Source organism: Trachurus japonicus, chromosome 16 (assembly GCF_045865225.1).
Source record: "Trachurus japonicus isolate A0001 chromosome 16, Traja_1.0".
Classification (NCBI taxonomy): domain Eukaryota; kingdom Metazoa; phylum Chordata; class Actinopteri; order Carangiformes; family Carangidae; genus Trachurus; species Trachurus japonicus.
Window position 1 is genome coordinate 21,510,753 of NC_140922.1, and position 19,560 is coordinate 21,530,312.

Below are 19,560 nucleotides of genomic sequence, written 5' to 3' on the forward strand. Positions count from 1 at the left end.
ATTAATTCAATTCCCTGTTTGTTTTTCCTTTCCTCCTTTATATCATTGCTTGATGCTTGACATTTTCTATTGGAGCATTATTCCCTGATCACTATGTGCAAAACCTTTTTTAAAGGGTTAGGGTTTTTTTAATTGCTCAATAAAACAGCAGTGGGGGTTTGTTTAGCTGATTCTTGTTTGTTTCAGGTTCAGTACAATTTTCAGTTTAGCTCAGGTCAGCACAGTTTTGGTTGTTACAGCTCAATACTGATGAGTTTAATTTACTTTAATGTGGTGCAAAGATTAAACAAATTGTCTAACCTCGTCTGAAACTCCAGTAGCTCATTATTGATCTTCTCAATGTGGATGTCAGCCCAAAGGATATCGTAGTAACCATTGACTGTTTCAATGACATTGCTGTAAAGGCCATACAGCTTCTGCAGCAGAGTCAGCTGCTTTCTAATCTCCAACAGCTGAGGATGCTGGGTAACAGGAAGTCCAAACAGCTCCTCTCCACCCGTGTAAGTGATGTACTTCCTGAACAGGTTGTCAAATCGATTCTAAAGACAAGAATGGCAACAAAATATTCAATATCAGTTCAAGAATCACATTAAAATACTTTACATCACTGATGAATCTACGCTAACAGAAAATAACAGCAGGCCAAAATAATCCCAGTCAGACCCAAATTATAAAGAATTAACTGAGTGAGACTGAAAAACTAATGAATTATTTACTACACCCATTATTACACAGATCATCAGTAGCACAAACCTGGAACATAATGAGTCTATCACTGGCATCCTGAGGAGCGAGCCCCACCACCATGGGGCCATCCTGACGCAGAGGGGGAAAAGTAAGTCTTTACTGAGCTAGTTTTCAATGAAATCACATTAAAATGCTGCAATTCAAATAAATAGCTACTGTAGGTAGTTGACAAGGCTTTTTTTTGGTTTGTTTTGTTTACCTTGTCATAGTCCTGGTAAAAGTGTTGGCAGTCTTCAAGGAAGGCCCCCACATTGTTGACCAGTTCTCCTCTGAAGTTTGGCTGCAGGGCCACCAGCTCGTTCTGTACCTCCGTGCTCCGGGACAGCAGTTTCTCCCAGGTGTAACGCAGCGTGTCCACTTTATCTGCCTCCTCTTTAGCCACTGACAACTCATATTTATGAAGCATGGCATAGGACTCCTGTGAGGAGGGAAAAAGACTTGTGTGACTTGATCTACAAATATTCTAAAAATCATTGCAATGTTGCATCGATGCAACATTGCATCTTAATTTTGATTGATGAAACATACAATATATGCTATCAAAAATGCATTTATATAGCATTACGAAAAGTGTTTTAAATGTAACTCTTTAAAAAAAAAACACTCAACAGTGAAAGATCAGTGCAAAACATAGAAAAACTAGGAAAAGAAATAACACTGAACTTGATTCTGTGTGTAACAGGGAGCCAATAAGGGGAAGCATTCATTAACAGAAAAACATGGCAATGAACACAGAGGTGATGAAACAGTAGCATTAACAGCATTAGACAGAATCTTAGGTAGATTGTATTAAAATGGCAACGTAGACAGACTGCACTTCCTTAACTGAGATATAGAGAGAAAGCCTGAGATCTCTGAGGTACAGACCCGGCTCTTCTAGACCTGCGGTTTACAAGAGTCACTCAGACCTGAAACACTTCTTCCTCAGGCAGTGAACATCATCTGTCACCCAAGGGGAAGTGTTGCAGGTAGCCTCGGTTCTGACCAGGGATATATGTATGTGCCACTTTGTCCACAGCAGGGAAGAGTGATCATTAAAAGACTGTATTAAAAACTCTTGGCTATTAACATTTGTATTAAGATCAGAGTGAAAGCAGTCTGGAACTGTGGTCTGGGGAGTACTGTAATGATACATTTATAATCACTAATTAAGAGCTCTTCACAATGGATATAATCAATATCTAGACTGAAAATACAAATCTAAATATGACGACCTGAAACGTGAAAGTCATCACATCATCATTAGTTGCATTTAGAAGCAGGACATAATTTGTATGTAACTTAAAGTCTCCATTCTCCAACCATTAACATTTGGTCCAGCTTGATGATGGAGTACAGAAAGTCACTACACACAACCACACACAAGTGCAGGGTTTTGTTTTCACCCACTGGCAAGAAAACTGTTTTTTCCACTTGACAGCAAGGCAATAAAACATGTAAGAGTTTCACTTCCTGGATTTTTTCTGTATTGCCATTGAGCTACAGACCCAGTACATAACTCCCATGTAAATATTAGCAAAGGCTTTATGCTCATACAAATCTAAATAATTTAATAAACTTTGTGATTGAAAGCCAGACTCACTATAGAGACATAAATGACACTCTAGACACTTCTAAAATGGTCAAAAGTTCAAAACTGGAAACACTGGTATCTGCCCTACTACAGTATGTGTATTTCTATGTGTGTATAAAAAGGGCATCAGGAATAAAGACATAGTGCTGGGCTTTACCTCTATGGGTCCAACTTGAAAATCAATAGATATTTGCTGCTCTCTGATCTCCTTGAGTGCTGCCATGGCAATGCGAATATCATCCAGGTCTTTGATCTGTCGATTCAGTTTCTTTCCTGCCTCATCTACAAAAGCAAAGATCTGCTCCATCTCTGAGCGATATTTCCTGTTGCAGTACAGCCCATAGTCCACCATCCAGCTCTTGGTTTCAGCAGTGAGGGACATCTTCAGGTCCGCTAGTACAAAGAAATAGATGTAAGCATGCACAGATCAGAAAGGGATTGGCTGGAAGTGTTGGTGTCAGTTTCTTTTGACTTCTTATCAGTGATTATGAAATTGAAAATGCAGTTCCAGCAAAGCAGTTAATCTAACCTGTGAATAGAGCCAGAGCTCCGACTGTAATGAACTCAGGTTCTGAATTTATCTCCAGCTCCAGATCTCGATAAAGAAGAATCTGGCTCTCAAACTCTGAAAGCAGAGGACTACCCTGGATGAATCTGTAAAAATAAAAAAAAAGAAGAAGAAAAAAATGTCACGATGGTCTGTACTGTTTTCAATGGCAATAGGTTATCAATGAAACTTGAAATTCTCAGTAGCCAAAGTCAGATATGATTATCAGTCATTCAGTGTATTGTACTTCCGCATGGTGTCTTCACGGTCCTTTCTCCAGATATGATGATAACGGCTAAAACGGTCGAGAGCAGTCATCACGTCCTGCATATTAAAACAGGAGATACTTTGTAAACAGTGAATATTTACAATGTAAATATAATTGCTGTGTTTTCCATTTACAGTGGACATGTGTTGGCGCAGTCAGGATACAATACATTTAAAATAATACTTAAATGGATATATATGTACAGATCCAGTTCTGCACATGTTATATGCATCAATCAAATGATGGCCTTGTTAAAATCAAAAAGCATGTGCCTTTTTGGTGGAGCTGATGGAGGTACTGAGAACAGACACCAGTTTGACTATCTCCTTGTTCTCAGACACACTCTTGTAGTAGTTACGAGCTTGGAATGGGATGGCCTGAATCACAGATGCTGAAATGTCTGAGGTGCTGCCATCTGGAAAGAGTTCAGAGCACAGAATACGTTAGAATACATGTTTTGACAGAGTAGAGACAGTGGGTGTTGAGGATGTATCTTCACAGGATCATTGAGAATTATACATAATTACACATCACTGCTAGATTGTTCAGAAAGAGCTGGACTAATGACAACTGAATATAATGAAGTTTGATTGCTGCACCTGCAGGTATGGACACTGGGGAATGATTCTTCAGATATAAAATGTTGCTATTAACCCTGTTTATTTTTCTAAACTCAGTGGATGCTCACGTCAGTGGATGCACAAACTTTTATACTCAAAGTTTGTGTTGTTTGATTCACTACATTAACTCAGTGTTAGATTTGATGGTATGTGACAGAAAGGGTTGCTCTATCTTAGTGACAAATGTCTTTTGTTTAAATGTTTCTCTTCAAAGTCACTGACATATTCATGTCATTTCCATCTGCACAACTCTGTCTGCTCCCAGTCAGTTGAGGTTTTGCTCTGCTGAGCTGTGAAATAAGGAAATCTGATTATCAAGTGAGTGTGGTGCAGTAGATAATGAACAGTGTTCTGGTCTGCATGTTGGCAACAATGTATAAATAACTCTGAAGTCAAACAGACAAAGTACGAGTGAGGTTATGTTAGGCAATGCTTCGTGCCCTCTCATACCAGCCAGACTCCTGTATGTTGTTGCTCCATCCTCTGAGTCACTCTCTGAACTGTCTCGTTTCAGAGCTGCCATTCGTCTTTCATTCATTTTTCTCTGCATAATGAAAAACAGACACAAGGGAACATCTCAGGGCTTGTTTGGCAGACTACAGAATCATCAAATATGAGAATAAATCCATTACTCATGACAAAATTCTGCTTCTTTCATCATCAGCTCAAACCCACCTTGGAGATCCTCTCTTTGCTCCACTGGCCAACTCCTTTGCTGACACTGACCACACACTCTACAGCCCTGTTCAACGCCTGCTGAACCTCCTCCAGAGCTGGAACCATGGCGATGTTAGGGATGGAGAGGATCACGTTGACTCTGAAGATTGCTTGCTGACTGCTGCTTTTGCCATGACTAGCTGACTCACTCTCAGCTACAGGGGGAGAAAAGTAGTATTGAATGTATGGTACATGATGCAAATGATATGTGAGTTACAGTAATGGCCAAATATTCGAGAGGCACCTGGCTGCAGGCCTCCGCTGTGAGGTCTCTTCCGGTGCAGGCTCCACTGTCAGGACGCCTCCACTGTCAGGACGGTCAGGACGGGAAGTACGGACTTTTTTGGGGGGCGGGGGGCGGGGCGGGGCAGGGGGGAGTGAGGAAGTTTAATGTCGATTGCATCCGCCATTTAAACCGACAATTGAGTCAAGAAACTGGCACCATAAAAAAGCCTTTTGAAATAATGTGTGGAGTGTGACTGCATGGAAAGGGATGCATGGATGGTCTGTCCTGAATCGGAACCAGTGATGCATGTGAAAAGAGCCCATATTTATCATTATATATTATTTACTATTATTTATCTTTTTAATGCAACTGTTTTAGAAACCTTTCCCAGTCACTAAATCCTGGCAACTGGACAGAGAAAACTGGATTACAAATTCAGGTAAGAGTATAAAGTATGTATATATTAATAGTTGAATACTTAAATACTGTAAAACAATAATTACATAATTGACTTCTTTCTGATATCTAGGGTTTTCCACGACAACCATACGGGATTGACTGTGGCATCTTCATGTTGATGGTATTAATTATTTGTGCAATTCTGTGTGCGTTACAGATATCAGCATTAAACTAAAATTACTATGTTTTATTCCTAGAATGCCTTTTACACCACACTGGATGCTCCCTATGACTTTTCTATTGTAAGTTCATTCATGGAATCAAAGTAAGCTCAAAATTACAACAACAAAACATTTATGACATGGTGTGAGGCTTTTGTTTTTTTATCTTCACTTTTCAGATGGACATGCCACTTTTGCGACAGTGGTGGTGTATCATCCTTATGGAAAACTTTGACCTTGGAAGGTGAGACTGCAAAGATTTTGATATTGACTTGAAATTGTTGCAAGAAATGTTTTTAATTTCTTTCTATTGTTTAATCATTTTTGAGCCATGGAAAGCTGTTCGCCCAAGATGCATCAAAAGCCCTCCTGCGAGGTGAGGTGCCACCAGTGTTTAGGCTGATGAAAAGGAAGGTGGATGACATAACTGAGGTCAGATTTAAATTTTGTTTGAGTTCCATCTGAGTTTTTCTTTTGTTTCAGGTCAGAAACCAGCATTTCTATTTCCCTATTTTTTTTTACCAATCTTTTTTCCAATTTTACTGCAATTGTGGGGTCGCTTTAAAGAACATGCCATTCACAAGTTGAGGTTAGACCTTCTGTCTGCAGTTTAAAAATAAAGTGTCTAGATCATGCATGATTGGATGATTGCATGATCTCTAATATGCCGAGGAGGGCACTGCTGGATTTTTCTTTTTTTCTTTTTGGAGCTTGTGTTTTGAATATTACAACTGATCATTTTGCCTATATATTTTCAGGATGAAGAGCAGCAGGCTGAGGTCTCAGTCAGACCTGCCGACAAGGACACACCAGTGGAATGGTAAGCTTTTTCACAGTATCTATTGGTCAGATACTGTTGGTGCAGCAGCTATGGTACAGACATCTTTCTGTCTTTTCCATAGGACTCGGTTGAAGATCGTATTCTCCATGATTGCAGACATGCAGCAGAGTGGGTTGAGGCCAATGAACAATTGTTCTCTGCCAAAGTGGGCCTGCCTGATATTCTGTGCATGGGGGAGGAGAACCAGGCTGAGGCTGCTCTGCAGTATGGGAGGATTTGGACAGAACAACTGGACGACGATGAGAAGGAATCCATCCTGGAGCCCTTCAAATTTACATTTTTCTCCCCTGAGGACATGTGGACATTTTGTGAAGAAATTATGGACAAAAGAAACTGTATGGCCTACTGTGAATGTCACACAGATGAGTGACTTGTGTTCTGGAAATAAAGGGCTACAGAACATTGATCATGTTGTGACTTGGTGTTTTTTTAATGTTTTTTTCTCTTTGATCACTTAATAATTCACTTGGATTATACTGTAGATATCAAGAGGGTTGTATCTAGTGGTACTTTACTTAGGTGTTCCAGCAGCACAAGAATTCATTAGCATAGACATAGAACCAAACTATTTGAAACTATTCGAAATTTATGGTGGTTATGAATAAAAATACAGAATGATACAACAGAAAAACAAATTGAAGAAAAAAAAGTAAAACAGCAGTGCAATAAAGTCAAAAGTTAAATGATATTGAAAAGCCAGTGAAGTAATAGTACACAATAAAACTTATAGATGACAGCTTATGAGATGTTGGCTTATGAATATGAGTAATAACTTAAATTTGTGCACTGACCTATGTTATTCCTGCCCTACATTGTTTTCATTGATCAACTATTTTGGCCTCTTTTCAAGATCCTAAGCTTTATAGTAGGCCACAAAGACAATTGAGCCCCGATTATCACCCACCGTTTGTTTTTCATAATGATAAGTTGTACAGTTAAGCAGCGCAGTGTATGCTATAGAGTCTACATAATATGGCAATCATTAATGAGAATTGTTTTGAAAAAGACAAAGGCTAATGCTTCAATTGTCCATATCAAAAGATTTATTTTATATATACTATAGCAATTGATCGATTTTACATCATATTTTTACTAATTCATGCTTTTGTGAGGAGAGCGATTCAACCGGAAGTGTACTTGCGATTTTATTTTGAAACGTATCCCGTGCATTTCCTGTCCTGATAGTGACGGTGGCTTGTGAGTAGCCTGCCGCGGTAGCGGCCTCACAGTGGAGGCGGCTTGAGAGTGGAGCCTGCACCGGAAGCGACCTCACAGTGGAGGTCTGCAGCCAGGACCTCTTGAAATATTCCTGTTTGGATAAAATTGTGAGTTAAAAAGCACGACTAACAGTTGTTAAAAACAAAAAACAAGCTTTTTATACTTTATACTTTATGTGAAGACAAGGAAAAATGCTGAGAAGAGCAAAATGGTTACACAAGACCCACCCATGAAATGCGTGAGCGAGGAGGCGTGGATCCGCTTGCGAAGCATCTCAAGTGTGTTGCGTGTCAATCTAAGCAAGGCATCCACGTTGCGGTGGTTGAAATAGGAGAGCAACTCCTGAGCCTCCTCCTCCATCACTTCCATCAGATCCCTCTTCTTCTTTTTTCTCATCAAGGGTGAGGACGGACCAACGCTGGCAGGAGGCAGCAAAGTGTTTCTAGAAAAGAGACGGCCTTCGGAGCGGCCCTCATCTTCACCTGAAATGAAGGAGTTGACACACTGACATTAAATTTGAATGTTAAAGCTTTAGTGCTGCAGTCACACATACACAAATGATAATTCCGTTCATTTCCAGCCTATGCGAGCGAAAAGATGTTTGGAGCTTGATCGGGTTAATCACTGTTGTGTTATCTCATCTAGTAATGGCTTTTATGTAACGGACATTTATCAGACATGTAAAAGTTGCATACTACAGCTTTAACTATAGTTCTTGTTGATTGATAAGAAATTTGGAAAAAATGTGGAAAAACAACAGGCTCTAACATTAAAAATAAAAATAGAAACTAGTTATGCCTTTTCTGTTCATTCGTGTAGTTGTGTGCTATTGGCCTTAATTGTTCTCTCTTCTAGCATGTTTAATTGCCCCATATGATATCCAAATAAAATTGATCTCAAAATCAAAATGTTAGTATACCTTCACTGTCCACGTGGTCCATGGTCTTGCTCTCAGTGCAACTTTCCTCCTCGACCCTCTCCACATCCTCTTTCTGATTGTGGTCGAACTCCAGCAGCATGTTGATCAGTTCATTAGCAGCCTCTTCCACGAGTGAGCTCTTAGTGTGGAGACTCTGGGCTTGTCTTATGCACAGATCCTGCACACACATGTATATACTTACAGTAATATATATATAATAATAATTTTTTGTCTTTGTCTGAATCCAAAGGGCACAAAGAACCAAGCATAAAAAACATGGAAATTACATAACACTGTCATGTCTTTTCAATTAAATGTATTTTAGCCATCCATACAGAACTGTAAAGAAGATACCTATGTATTAATTTGTGCCAGTTTTACTTAGTGTCAGTGATTTCTACACAGTATTAGACATCCATGGGTGTGGAAGGTGATTCCCATGAGCCAATATTGTCACTCACATCACTGGTACAGTATGCTGCCTAGTGTGTAGTGAGGCTATCATTCAAATAACTTTGTTGTGATATCTTAGCAGCTATTCCAACATATTAATAAACGATGATTGATGACCTGCAGCATTGACTGCTGAGCCACTTTGTGCTCATCCACAAGCAGTGTCCCAAGACATAAGCAATGGCCCTCACAGAGAGCACATGTTCATGAATCATGAACATGATTCACCATTAAATTCATTCAATCATTCAAATTATATTATGTGGTGAGTGGGATAATACTTTACCCTGGTGGTCTGGACAAAGGCCTCACAGGTGACTGGTTCATCTTCTGGCAGGACACACAGTGTGGAGCTACTCATCTCCTGCAGCACTGCATCTATCCTAAACTCCACCAAGTCATTCACTCGGTCCATTAATAACTCCAGGTCAACTGGAGACATGGAGCAACAAGAATACAAGTGGGACACAGTCCAGAGAAGTGGATGCAAGCATTGGAGAGGCAGGGGTGACAGGAAAGAAGGTACAAACACACACACCAATACTGACTTCACAATGAATGCATTAATGTTTTATCAGGTACTGCCAGTGCTGAGTTGCAGGATGTATTATACATCTACGTGTGGGACATTTCTTGATTTCTGGATTTGTTCCTTACCCAAATTCTTGTCAATTCGACTGAGGTACTTGTCTATGTTCAGAGATGTCCAGTTGAGGGAGGTCAGTCCTGGCTGTATTGCCTCATCCACCTGTAAAGTGAAAGATCCATGGTAATGCACTCTTTATTATCAGTTTTATTTTATCATAAATCTGTATGTGACATAACAATCAAGGACAAAAAGGAGCATGATCTTGAGATGATTTTGCATGATCAAACCAAACAACAGAAAGAAAATATATGCAGCACAGTAAGTTGTATATCAGTTCAGTCATCAGTTCATGTTACAGTACATAACACTACTGTAATACACAAACAAGGAAATGCAAATATGCTAACATAGTGGGTTAAAAAGTCTGAAAAACCTTTGCACACTGTTTGGCTTCTGACCTAAAGTAAAGCAAAAGTGACCATTTTGCCATTCCCATTCCAAAACACATTTCTTCTTATAATTATACAAATTTATAAATCACATTTATTGCTTAGCTGGAATCTGGTAAATACCACCAGTGATCCTAGTGGTCAATCTCATTATTCGGAATGATTTTTTACTCAATGAAAAATGACCACTGATGTTATCGCCGACAATACCCAGCCTTAGTTTAGAAGAGTCCATTTTCCATTCAATTAAATCCAGTGTCAGCAATGACTAAATACTTGAGGTCCACCTTAAAACACACGGTGAGTGTTCAGAAAAGCCCATAATTATCTTTAGATTAACTTGACAGGAGCTGGGGGCTGAAATCTAATTAAATTAAACTAATGAAACACATTTGTGCTCTGGAAATAGAATCAGTATTATTCGATAGCACATGTTATATTACCACTGCGGTAGAAAATTAGGTCTTTGTATTTCTATAAATAATTTCCTGCTGTAGCTGTTAAAATATGGCAGAGCAAAATATACAAATAAACCAATAAATAACAAAAATAATTGTTAAAGAATTAATCATTAATCACAATTGAAATGTTTGGACAGTTACTTTAATTGAATTCAGAGAGTTACATTCATCATGCATTCACTGATATGATTTTTCAAGAAAAAATGATCTTACCTTAGCTACATGGGGCATGGCCAGCTGTTCAAAGGCACTCTGAATCTTAGCCCGCACTCTGGTGTTCTCAGTCAGCATTAACTGCAGAGGACAGACATTGATACAGTTTGTTCACAAACAATAGTCTCGAGATACATTTATAGAGAAGAATACTGTATTTTGTATTTGTATGAGTATTTTTATCTACCTGTAATTTGTTGTAGTTCTTTTTTAGGGAGTCCTGTTTCTGCTGCAGCAGAGCAGCGAAGGGCGGGATCTCCAAATTCATCCTTGTCATGCAGTTTGCTTCTCTAATCTGGGTCAGAATCTCAGGGTCAAAGTTGACGAACAGCTCCCCTGTCTCTGGGGATCTGACCAACAAAGAGGCCTGCAGGCCCACGCGGGCATGCTCCATCTGGGTGGGGGTGGGGGTGGGGGGGTATCAAGTGTTTGGGGAGTTTAGAGTGGGTTGTGACAAAAATTAGGAAGGGTAGGTGAGAGGAAGGGATAAATAAAGCAGAGAAAAAGCAAAAGATCAAGTGCAGCTTGTGTGACTAGGAAGAAAAAAACACACATGTTCACATGTGCATGCTGTACACATCGGGCCATCAATATTTATCTTAAATGCACATTCCTGTACCACACTGTTACATGTTATGCATACTTTAATGTTCTTTTATACCAAGCCAACATCATTTATTATCTCTCCCCTTACCTTTGTCATCCAGTTCTGATGATAGAGTATCTCAAACTCCAACAGGACCCTTGCCACTCTGTTAAAGTTCCTGATAATCCTCTTGGCCTCTGCTGTGGAAAGAACCCCAGGATGCTACACGGAAATGAAATGATACTGCATAACTGAAATAACAGTGAAAAATTCAACAAAAACAACTAGGACCAAGTCAATGCGTTATTACCTGTTGAAAGAGATCCATTGGACCCTGAATCCTACTGTACAGCTGCCGTGCCCACATGATCCGGCCTGCCACTGGGGGAAGATCCCGGTCAATTGGGGGGTCCAATTTCTGCTTCATGTAGATACGGGAGACCATTTCAATGTCCCGACCGTAGTTCTGCAGAATGCGCTGATACTTCTCATCAATACCAAGGTCTGGGATGCCTAGTCTGTTTTAAATCAGATTAAAAATACAAGTAAATTTGATTAGATACGAGATTCAACCTGAGGTGCCAGATAAATGCATTTATACTAATTAGCAACGAGCAGTACCTGCATTGGATGATAGTGCGAAAGAGTGGGTTACCTTTCAAATTTCTTCAGGACGTTTAGGGCTCTTTCTGTGTTTTGAATTTTTTCAAAGGTGCTATCCATAAAACTCTTCAACTGGTTCTGAAAGCACAGAGACCAATAACAACAACAACATTTGCAAAAATGACAGATGAGGTCGGACACAGGTGTTTTCATTTAGCTGATTAGACAGTTTCTCAGCACACTGAGCAGGTGTTTCACATTGAGCTTGATGAACTGCTCCTGTAATTTAGTTGCACTTGCAATTTTCACCTTTGTGATTATCACACTACCATATTATGGACTTTGGCAGGCCCATGTTAGAGAGTAGGTGTCTAATCAGCCAAAACAATAGTGTTAAAGCCCATTAATTGTGCAGTACAATATATTGTACAATGTAGAGGAAAACCAACTAATTTGTTTTCTCTGTAATGTTTAACTTACATGGAGCTCAGAGGTGCTTTTGCAGAATTCCTCATAGTCGACATCAAAATCAGTTCTTCTCTGGTCTAGGAAACTGTAATGTTTTTTCTTCATGTTCAGCACAATAGCCTATTGCACACACAAAACACAAACGTGTGAACATACATGCCACAGATAAGTTTCATTGTTAAACATTCATCACTTTAAAATCACCAAATATGTGCCAGGGCACACTCATGTTGGCACAACACATCGTCTGGAGCATAATCAAGGTTTTATGAGAGCAAAGAACTAACAGAGTGCAAAATAATAGAGGAAATGTAATACACCATCTTAAACTTTACATAAATTATGCAAATTTTGCAGCACTAACTGTCAAGATTTACGAAAGGAGAGATCTATATTAATGCATCTCTGTTGACTTGTGTTATGGAGGGATTCATGAAGTTAAAGTAGCTGAACTGAGCAGCAAAAAAAACATTTACTTTGAAATGCTTGCTTTCGCAAAACAATGGAGCTACTATGAAGTTCCTCCACTGTTCATGCTCCATGCAGTTAGTATTGCCTTGTTGTTTTAGGTGATATGGGGTGGTATGTGGCAAAATGTCATGTCTCTGTATGTCACCACTGACTGCATGCAGTCAACTATGAAAACAGGCCATGCATTACTAAAAGTTGAAGACATTACCTCCCATTTCCCCTGCATTTCTGCAGTCTGCACATCCAAGGAAGGTGAAGCAAACAGATAACTCACATCAATATTGTTCCAAGGGAAAACATTTGAGCACCAATTACTGTAAGGTAATGCAAGTCAAAAACTGACTCAAGGCAGTATAATTTGATTTTGAGAACATAAATAACTATTTACCACATACATTATACTGTACCCTTCTGACGTGCATTGCCATTTTTGCTATTAATGTCTTATACAGTGCGTGAATGTTTCTTTAACATATTTTTAACATCTTTCTTATCCGTCCTCCATTACTTTAGTTCTATTTAAGAACATTCAATTTATGTAATCAATAAACAAAGTAATTTTAAAGTCATCCAATGGATGTCAAACTTGTTCTCTTTATTTCTGTCATGTTTGCTGTATGCAGCCTCATATTTTCCACTATCCTCTGACAAATACAGAGCCTCAGCTGGCTAACACTGCCATTTCATCAGTTAACATAATGGCTCTCTGTGTTGTTGAAAATTTCTGGGAAATGTTTTCTAACAAAATACCCACTTGAAACCTGGTGGCCATGGTCTCCAGTCCCTCTATTTTAGAGTCCTGCAGGGCAGAGTAGGTCGATATTGTGTCCAGCATTTCCAGGATCTTGTTGAGTCGCCGCTGAAATGTGTCAAACTTCCCAAAAATGTACATCTCACTGAAGTCAAACTGTCTCTCTGAGGGCGTCTGTTCCAGCTTCTCCTTGGTTTTATGGAAACACCGCTGGTACTCCTGGAGGACATGTAACAAAACTGATCACTTTTGATTTTCATACACAAATCAAAATCTAAATTGCAGCAGATGTTGGTTGAAAAGAAACTCAGTCCCTTCTCAACTTTGTATCTTGAATATCTTGCTGCACATGTCTTGTGTGGCAGACAAACATTGTTACAAACAAATGTGAAAATGAACATCTTTCTTAAATAATTGGGGAAGTACTGTAGCGGTTGAATCCAGTACCTGATTTAGATGGATGGCAGCTCTGATTTTGTCAGCAACAACTTGCTGAGGCTGGTCCCATATTGAGTTAGAGCCACTATTAGTGATGTAGGCTTTGCAGGCTGTGATCATCTGGTTTGTCACCTGGAGATAGTTGATTATGATGAAATATAGTTATGCATGTGAGTTATCTGTGAGCCTCAATGACTTGAGACTATCCTGTACATGTAGACAGAGAACTAAATATTGGTGCACATATTATCATGAGCGAGGCGGCATGGAAAATTTGTTTTGAGTGTTAAAATATGGTCAGTCAAACATTATGATGTTTATATCCTGTTCACTATTCTTCTGAACCAACCTAGTAATTTGAACACATGTTAGAAAGGGTCATTTCTAGTAATCCTTTTCGGTTTAATTCTTGTTTTTCACCCTGGATTAATGCAACAGTGACATGAAAATGACAGATCCTGGGGTTCAGATAAAAACAATATCCAGGCTATAGGCAGGAAGCTTTGCTGAAGCCCATTGTTGGTTAGAATATACAGTAATCCTTTTTGTCATTGGTGTATTGTTTGAAATAGCAGGCAGTCCTACCTTGACAAAAAGTGATGTAATCTTTTCCGATGTATTGTAGTAGCGAGAAATACTGTGAATCATCCTGATGGCATTGATCAAACCTGGAATTGCATCCACCATTGACACCTGGGGTGAAACAGAAATTATAGCTCACTTGTATAATAACATGCAGTCACACACATTGAGCAGTATATGCTCAACGTGGACACAGTTCACTTGGTTTGCTTTTAATACAGTGAAACAGTTCAAGTGATTTAAGTATTTTTCCCTACAGGGTCACTGTTGTAAAGAGGGTCACAAAACTTCTCGAGGCTGTAGAGGTACTTGACATTGTCTTTGGCCTCGTTGGCTGCATCAGTGATCCTGGTGTCCAGCTCCCGCCACGACTACACAGAGCAAACAAAAATGAAAAAGAAAAAAAAAACAATAGATAAGAGGACATTTTAGGAGAACTGATGTCCTGTGAAGCAGCAAAAGGGAAAGAAAGACATATGGTACATGCAGCCACTAAAACATAGTGCAAGCAGTCATATCTGACCTTAATAAGTTTAGATTTGGCCATTAGGAGTACACCCAGTACAGCTTTAACATCAGGGCTCTTAAGCTGATCCAGGAGGTAGTTGAAGCGGGACATCCGTCTCTTCCAGTGGTCCAGCTCAGCCCGAGGGCCAAGGTCATCAGCTTCCTTTCTCAGCTGGTCACTCTCAGCTAGAACCTAAGGAACAGATGTACTTTACAACTACCCACTGTCTACACATCATTTCTCCAGTTTATCATTTTTTACTTTACAATTTCACATATTCCATTTGGTAATTTTATTGCTGTTGGATCTTAAATTAATTTGGGTCATTACATGTTTTGTTCATTAGATATTTAGAAAATATTGGGTCAGACATTTGTCCCTTAACCACTCAACTTGTTCAAGTTTGAAAATAAAAGGACATTGTGATATTTTTGAGGACAACTCATCATCTGTTCACTAACACATCTCACCTGTTCTATCTGTTTGATCCAGACTTTCATGCAGACCTCTATCTTCTCTGTGGTCTCTGTGCTGTTGGCTGCTGCCAGGTAGTCGGATGGGCCTTTCAGCACCCTCAGGTCAAACGTGTCACACTCTTTCAAGGTAACCTGGAGATCAGACATGTCATGATTAAATTTTTTCTGCTGTGTTTTTAATATGTTTTGTTTGTGGATGTGCTTATGTATGCTCACAAGTATCTGGAAACATGTGCAGGACTTGTTAGGTTGTGTTGTTATGCTAATGCTTTAATCAAACACTACTGTAATTTTAAAAAAATGGTTGTCAGATGTTCAAACATCCTTCATTTCTCCATAATCCAAATGATATCACTGTGTTTTCCTAAGGTTTTACGAGCAGGTGTGACACACCTGCTTAGTACACATGTAGTCGAGTCAAAGGACTAGTTCAATGGGTAATTTATATCTGTTAAAGACTTAAACTTATTCCTGAACAGTGACTGCTCCATGCCTTTTGTTGCAGACTCTCCTGTGCTCCAGCCAAAACAGAAACAAAGTTTTCCAACGATGATATGAACTCCTGTTTGACAGCCTTGGCCTGGGGACTGGCCAGCTCCCCCCAGCCATGGTCCATCTTCGTCAGCGTGGGGATGAAGATGTCAGAGAGCAACTGCTCCACACTTTTTAAAAGACCCACTTGTGTTGTGTCCAACATATTGAAATTTACATCCTAGGAAGAGATAAGTGAACAGACATCACTAAAAAACACACACACACACAAAGTAAAAAACATCAGTGCAACATTTTACTCAATCTAACGGACACGTTTTTAAATATTTCCCCCCAGGAAATAAATGAACTTCAAGATGTTTTTAGTATGATATATTTGCAATGAAAATCTAATGGTTACAGTTTAAAATTATTAATTTATCATGATTATTGAGATTATTAAGTTCAGAATACTCTTATGCACTGCAGTGGGCTAGTGCTCTCTCATCCCACACCCCATCTCTCTCTCTCTCTCTCTCTCTCTCTCTCTCTCTCTCTCTCTCTCTCTTTTGCACACACACATGCGCACACACAAACACCAACACACACCAAATTGTCCTCCTTCCCCCACTTGCTGTGAGTGTCTTGTAGCAAACATGCCCCGTTATCAGTAGCGGTGATTACCTTTACTGCTGACAGCAGGTGATCAGCAAGAATCAATAAGCAGCACTGCCCGTAGTATCACAGTGCTATAAACCCCCTATAGTCTCTCTACCTCTGGATGAAAAGAACCTGCTTTAGTTATCTGACAAGGATCAAACGCTGTCAAAGGAGAAGGAATCAAATGTTCTTTGATCTCTAGGAATAAACTGCTGCAAAGCATCTCACAAGTGGAAAGTAGGCATTGTGATGGTGAAATTGTCTCTAAAAGGCCAGTAACCAAAATGTAATGGTGGTCAAAATTTTGCTCATAAAATTAATGCACAATTTTTCTTCGTTTAAAATTTAAGAACAACCTTCACTTACCCTGAAAGAACATAACTTACTTCTTTCAAAAACTTAAACTGACTCACTCTGTGTATGTTCTCTGAGGTGATTGCTTTAGAGGTGTTGGCTCTGGTGAAGAAGACACACACTCCCGTCAGTGCCACATCCCTCCCGTCTGTCACAAACACTTTAAACTTCTTGTTGCAACCAGGCTGCTGGGCAACAGGCTGGGAGGGTGCAGAAGCTGCTGCTGGTGCTGCTGAAGTAAAGAATCGGAGACAGAAACAGCACAAAGTTTACTTCACACTGTTGGCTTCATACTATGGAATTGGCTCTGACACCTGCTCCAAGGATCTGGTCACCCTAATGACTAATTAAAAAGCTCTACATTCAGCATCGACCTCTCGCTTTTTAGAGCCCATTTGCAGCTGCTGACAATAAAAAACAGCCAGTAGCAAATCTGCTCCAGATGTGTATCAGTCGTTTGAGGCTCAGCAGGTGATATCGCTCACATCAATCATGTGTGGCAGGAGAGGAAGCACACCCACATTACACTTCAAACACTGATAAACAAAAAGCAGATAAAAGACAATTTAATTCGATTAAAAAAATAAGCCTCATTATCAGTAAAATGCCCTGATATGGTCTAGACATTTAGCTCAGTTTAGATATGAGTGTTCGTTTTCAGGTTACCTGCTTCAGCTGGCTCAGTGTCCTGGTAGTAGAACATGAGGTGTGGGAGACCCTCAGCCACAAAGAACTGCTCCATACGGTCAATCTGAGAAACATGAAAAGAAAATGTGCAGCACAATCACAAACAACAGTCTCCAAAAGTAAGAAATGTCACGTAATTGTTACAGCACTTCCTGTATGAGTGTTCAGTGCAACAATGACTTGAACTAAAATAATCACCCTTAACCCAAATTGATCATTATTTTCCAAGCCTCACAAAACTGAAACAACTAAAAGAAATGTCCTACGGATATATTAAATGAATATACAAGATCATAATGTTTTACAGAAGCATACCACACCTGCATATTTTAGATTTATGGCTATTGCTGCAAAACTTTGTGTGAAAATTGTAGTATAAAGTACCTGATTCCCCTCCAGTATGGCATCTTCCACATCGGCTTTCTCCAGCCCCAGGCATGAGGCAACAATACTGAGGATGTAGTCATGTCTTCCATCCAGCTGGGCCCGCTTAGCTTCCCGCTCCTCTTTCAGCTTTTGCTGAAATAAATGTACAAACAATTATAGATTCTGAATATCAAGATTGTGTAGAGTTCCTTATAGAAAACACCTGAACACTGAAAAAAAAGAGGAATATAGTGTTATTGTAACTATTCCATAAGAAGCATGCAACAAGTTAGATTATGTTTCACATACTTTGTTGGTGATAAAAGATGAATTAAAGTCTTCAGTTGCTTTACACTTTGGCTCAGACATAATTTAAAGGAAAGTCTATACGAATTGTGTAGATATATACAAAAAAAAAAGTAAAATGAAAAAGCCTCTGCAGCATCTTCCTCAACTCTGAATATGACTCCACACATGTTAAAACCAGACAATATTCCATCAAGACTTCCAAATGCATGTCCTCAGTTTCATCCTTGTAGCCTACTGTTGAGAAATGCCTCAGTGCCTCTCTCTTCTATGACTTTCACAGCACCTGCCCGTTCAAACACTACACACTTCACAGTTTTGCATTTAGGGCGCTGCCGGGACAGTAAAGTTAAGCACAATGCATTGCCAGGTCCTGCTGATTAGTAACACAGGAACAAGGTCACCCATTAAATTTCATGGAGCCTGGTGTTAGCATGGTGTGCCAGCTGCAGGGTGCATTTAAAGTCTCTCATTTACCCTTCCCTTTTGTCTGTGTTGAATTTAACCAGGGGATGACAGGAATAGTTCTATCTGGCTTAAAATACTTTTTGTATTGACGTCACTATGGTCTGACCATTTTTTAAAAGGCTCTCTTCCACAACAAAGCAGGAAATGTCCTCCTGTGACTGGCAATCCAAATATAGACCACTTCAGAACCAGCTTCTTCTTCTTTTCTTTTCTTTTCTTTTCCTTTACACCCCTCTGTTTAGACATTAGACAATATTGTTAACAACTTAACTTTAACATTAAGAATGGCAAATATAGTAATCAGGTTTCTCATCATGTTCACATCCATATTGTATGACTATACCACATAGACCAAAGATATTGCTGCTAAGAAGCCTTTAATCTGTTTTCCCTTGCTACTGAAACTGACTACTAAGCAATCACAGGGCATACAGTACTGCACATGCAAGCATAATGGCTGAGTCCAAAAAAGATTGTCCTGAGAATCAGATTGGAGCAAAGAGACACACAGGCTGACAGACACAGAGACAGACACACAGACAGACATGAGAAAAACAACTGACTGCATGGATAAAACTGGTACATAAAGGAAAGTGGGAAATAATTAAGGAAAATATAAGAAATGGGGAGGGAAAAGTGGAATGAAGAAGAAATAGAGGGAGGAAGAGAATAGGGCCAGGAAGGAGAGTGAGAAGCAGGAGGCACGGACCTGAATGGAGAGAGAAGACAGCATGCTATATTTACACTCCGAGTCCAGGTGGTTAAGAGTCAAGGTATTGATTCTTGTTAGTTAGAGCCTGGGGGGCTGGTCATGTGAAGCCAGGGTGAGGTGGTGCATAACAACAACCCCACAAGCTGTGTGTGTCAACAAGGTTAGTAAGAGCAGCAACATATTAGCCTGTCA

General features: G+C 39.6%; 2 protein-coding genes across 2 annotated transcripts in view; one reads left to right on the plus strand and one right to left on the minus strand.

Annotated features, from left to right (window-relative positions):
- dnah5 (dynein, axonemal, heavy chain 5) overlaps positions 1-19,560 on the minus strand; it is a 92,614-nt gene that overhangs the window by 65,888 nt on the left and 7,166 nt on the right. Inside the window, exons 2-30 of the mRNA XM_085802516.1 lie at positions 17,901-18,035; positions 17,496-17,580; positions 16,889-17,058; positions 15,838-16,056; positions 15,339-15,476; positions 14,884-15,060; positions 14,618-14,731; positions 14,364-14,471; positions 13,788-13,910; positions 13,344-13,559; positions 12,131-12,238; positions 11,703-11,788; positions 11,358-11,565; positions 11,156-11,269; positions 10,649-10,855; positions 10,462-10,542; positions 9,407-9,497; positions 9,036-9,181; positions 8,297-8,474; positions 7,605-7,859; positions 4,431-4,627; positions 4,206-4,299; positions 3,408-3,550; positions 3,115-3,191; positions 2,850-2,974; positions 2,478-2,713; positions 947-1,165; positions 754-816; positions 301-539 (exon numbers count right to left, since the gene is read on the minus strand). Of these exons, the coding sequence (XP_085658642.1) occupies positions 301-539; positions 754-816; positions 947-1,165; positions 2,478-2,713; positions 2,850-2,974; positions 3,115-3,191; positions 3,408-3,550; positions 4,206-4,299; positions 4,431-4,627; positions 7,605-7,859; positions 8,297-8,474; positions 9,036-9,181; positions 9,407-9,497; positions 10,462-10,542; positions 10,649-10,855; positions 11,156-11,269; positions 11,358-11,565; positions 11,703-11,788; positions 12,131-12,238; positions 13,344-13,559; positions 13,788-13,910; positions 14,364-14,471; positions 14,618-14,731; positions 14,884-15,060; positions 15,339-15,476; positions 15,838-16,056; positions 16,889-17,058; positions 17,496-17,580; positions 17,901-18,035 (4,352 nt within the window). The remainder of the gene's footprint in view (positions 1-300; positions 540-753; positions 817-946; positions 1,166-2,477; positions 2,714-2,849; positions 2,975-3,114; positions 3,192-3,407; positions 3,551-4,205; positions 4,300-4,430; positions 4,628-7,604; positions 7,860-8,296; positions 8,475-9,035; positions 9,182-9,406; positions 9,498-10,461; positions 10,543-10,648; positions 10,856-11,155; positions 11,270-11,357; positions 11,566-11,702; positions 11,789-12,130; positions 12,239-13,343; positions 13,560-13,787; positions 13,911-14,363; positions 14,472-14,617; positions 14,732-14,883; positions 15,061-15,338; positions 15,477-15,837; positions 16,057-16,888; positions 17,059-17,495; positions 17,581-17,900; positions 18,036-19,560) is intronic.
- Positions 4,694-6,529, plus strand: LOC146972375 (uncharacterized). The gene is made up of 7 exons (XM_085801998.1): positions 4,694-4,803; positions 5,077-5,137; positions 5,228-5,278; positions 5,355-5,399; positions 5,498-5,562; positions 5,648-5,750; positions 6,221-6,529. The coding sequence occupies exons 1-7, from the start codon at positions 4,694-4,696 to the stop codon at positions 6,527-6,529; spliced, it is 744 nt and encodes a 247-aa protein (XP_085658124.1).

What these genes read in the sequence shown, in the direction of transcription:
- LOC146972375 (XM_085801998.1), top strand. Translation starts at nt 4,694, where the DNA reads ATGGCCAAATATTCGAGAGGCACCTGGCTGCAGGCCTCCGCTGTGAGG. An exon ending in CTCCCTATGACTTTTCTATT is followed by an intron (nt 5,400 to 5,497) that starts GTAAGTTCATTC and finishes TTCACTTTTCAG; the next exon opens with ATGGACATGCCACTTTTGCG. An exon ending in AGGTGGATGACATAACTGAG is followed by an intron (nt 5,751 to 6,220) that starts GTCAGATTTAAA and finishes TCTTTTCCATAG; the next exon opens with GACTCGGTTGAAGATCGTAT.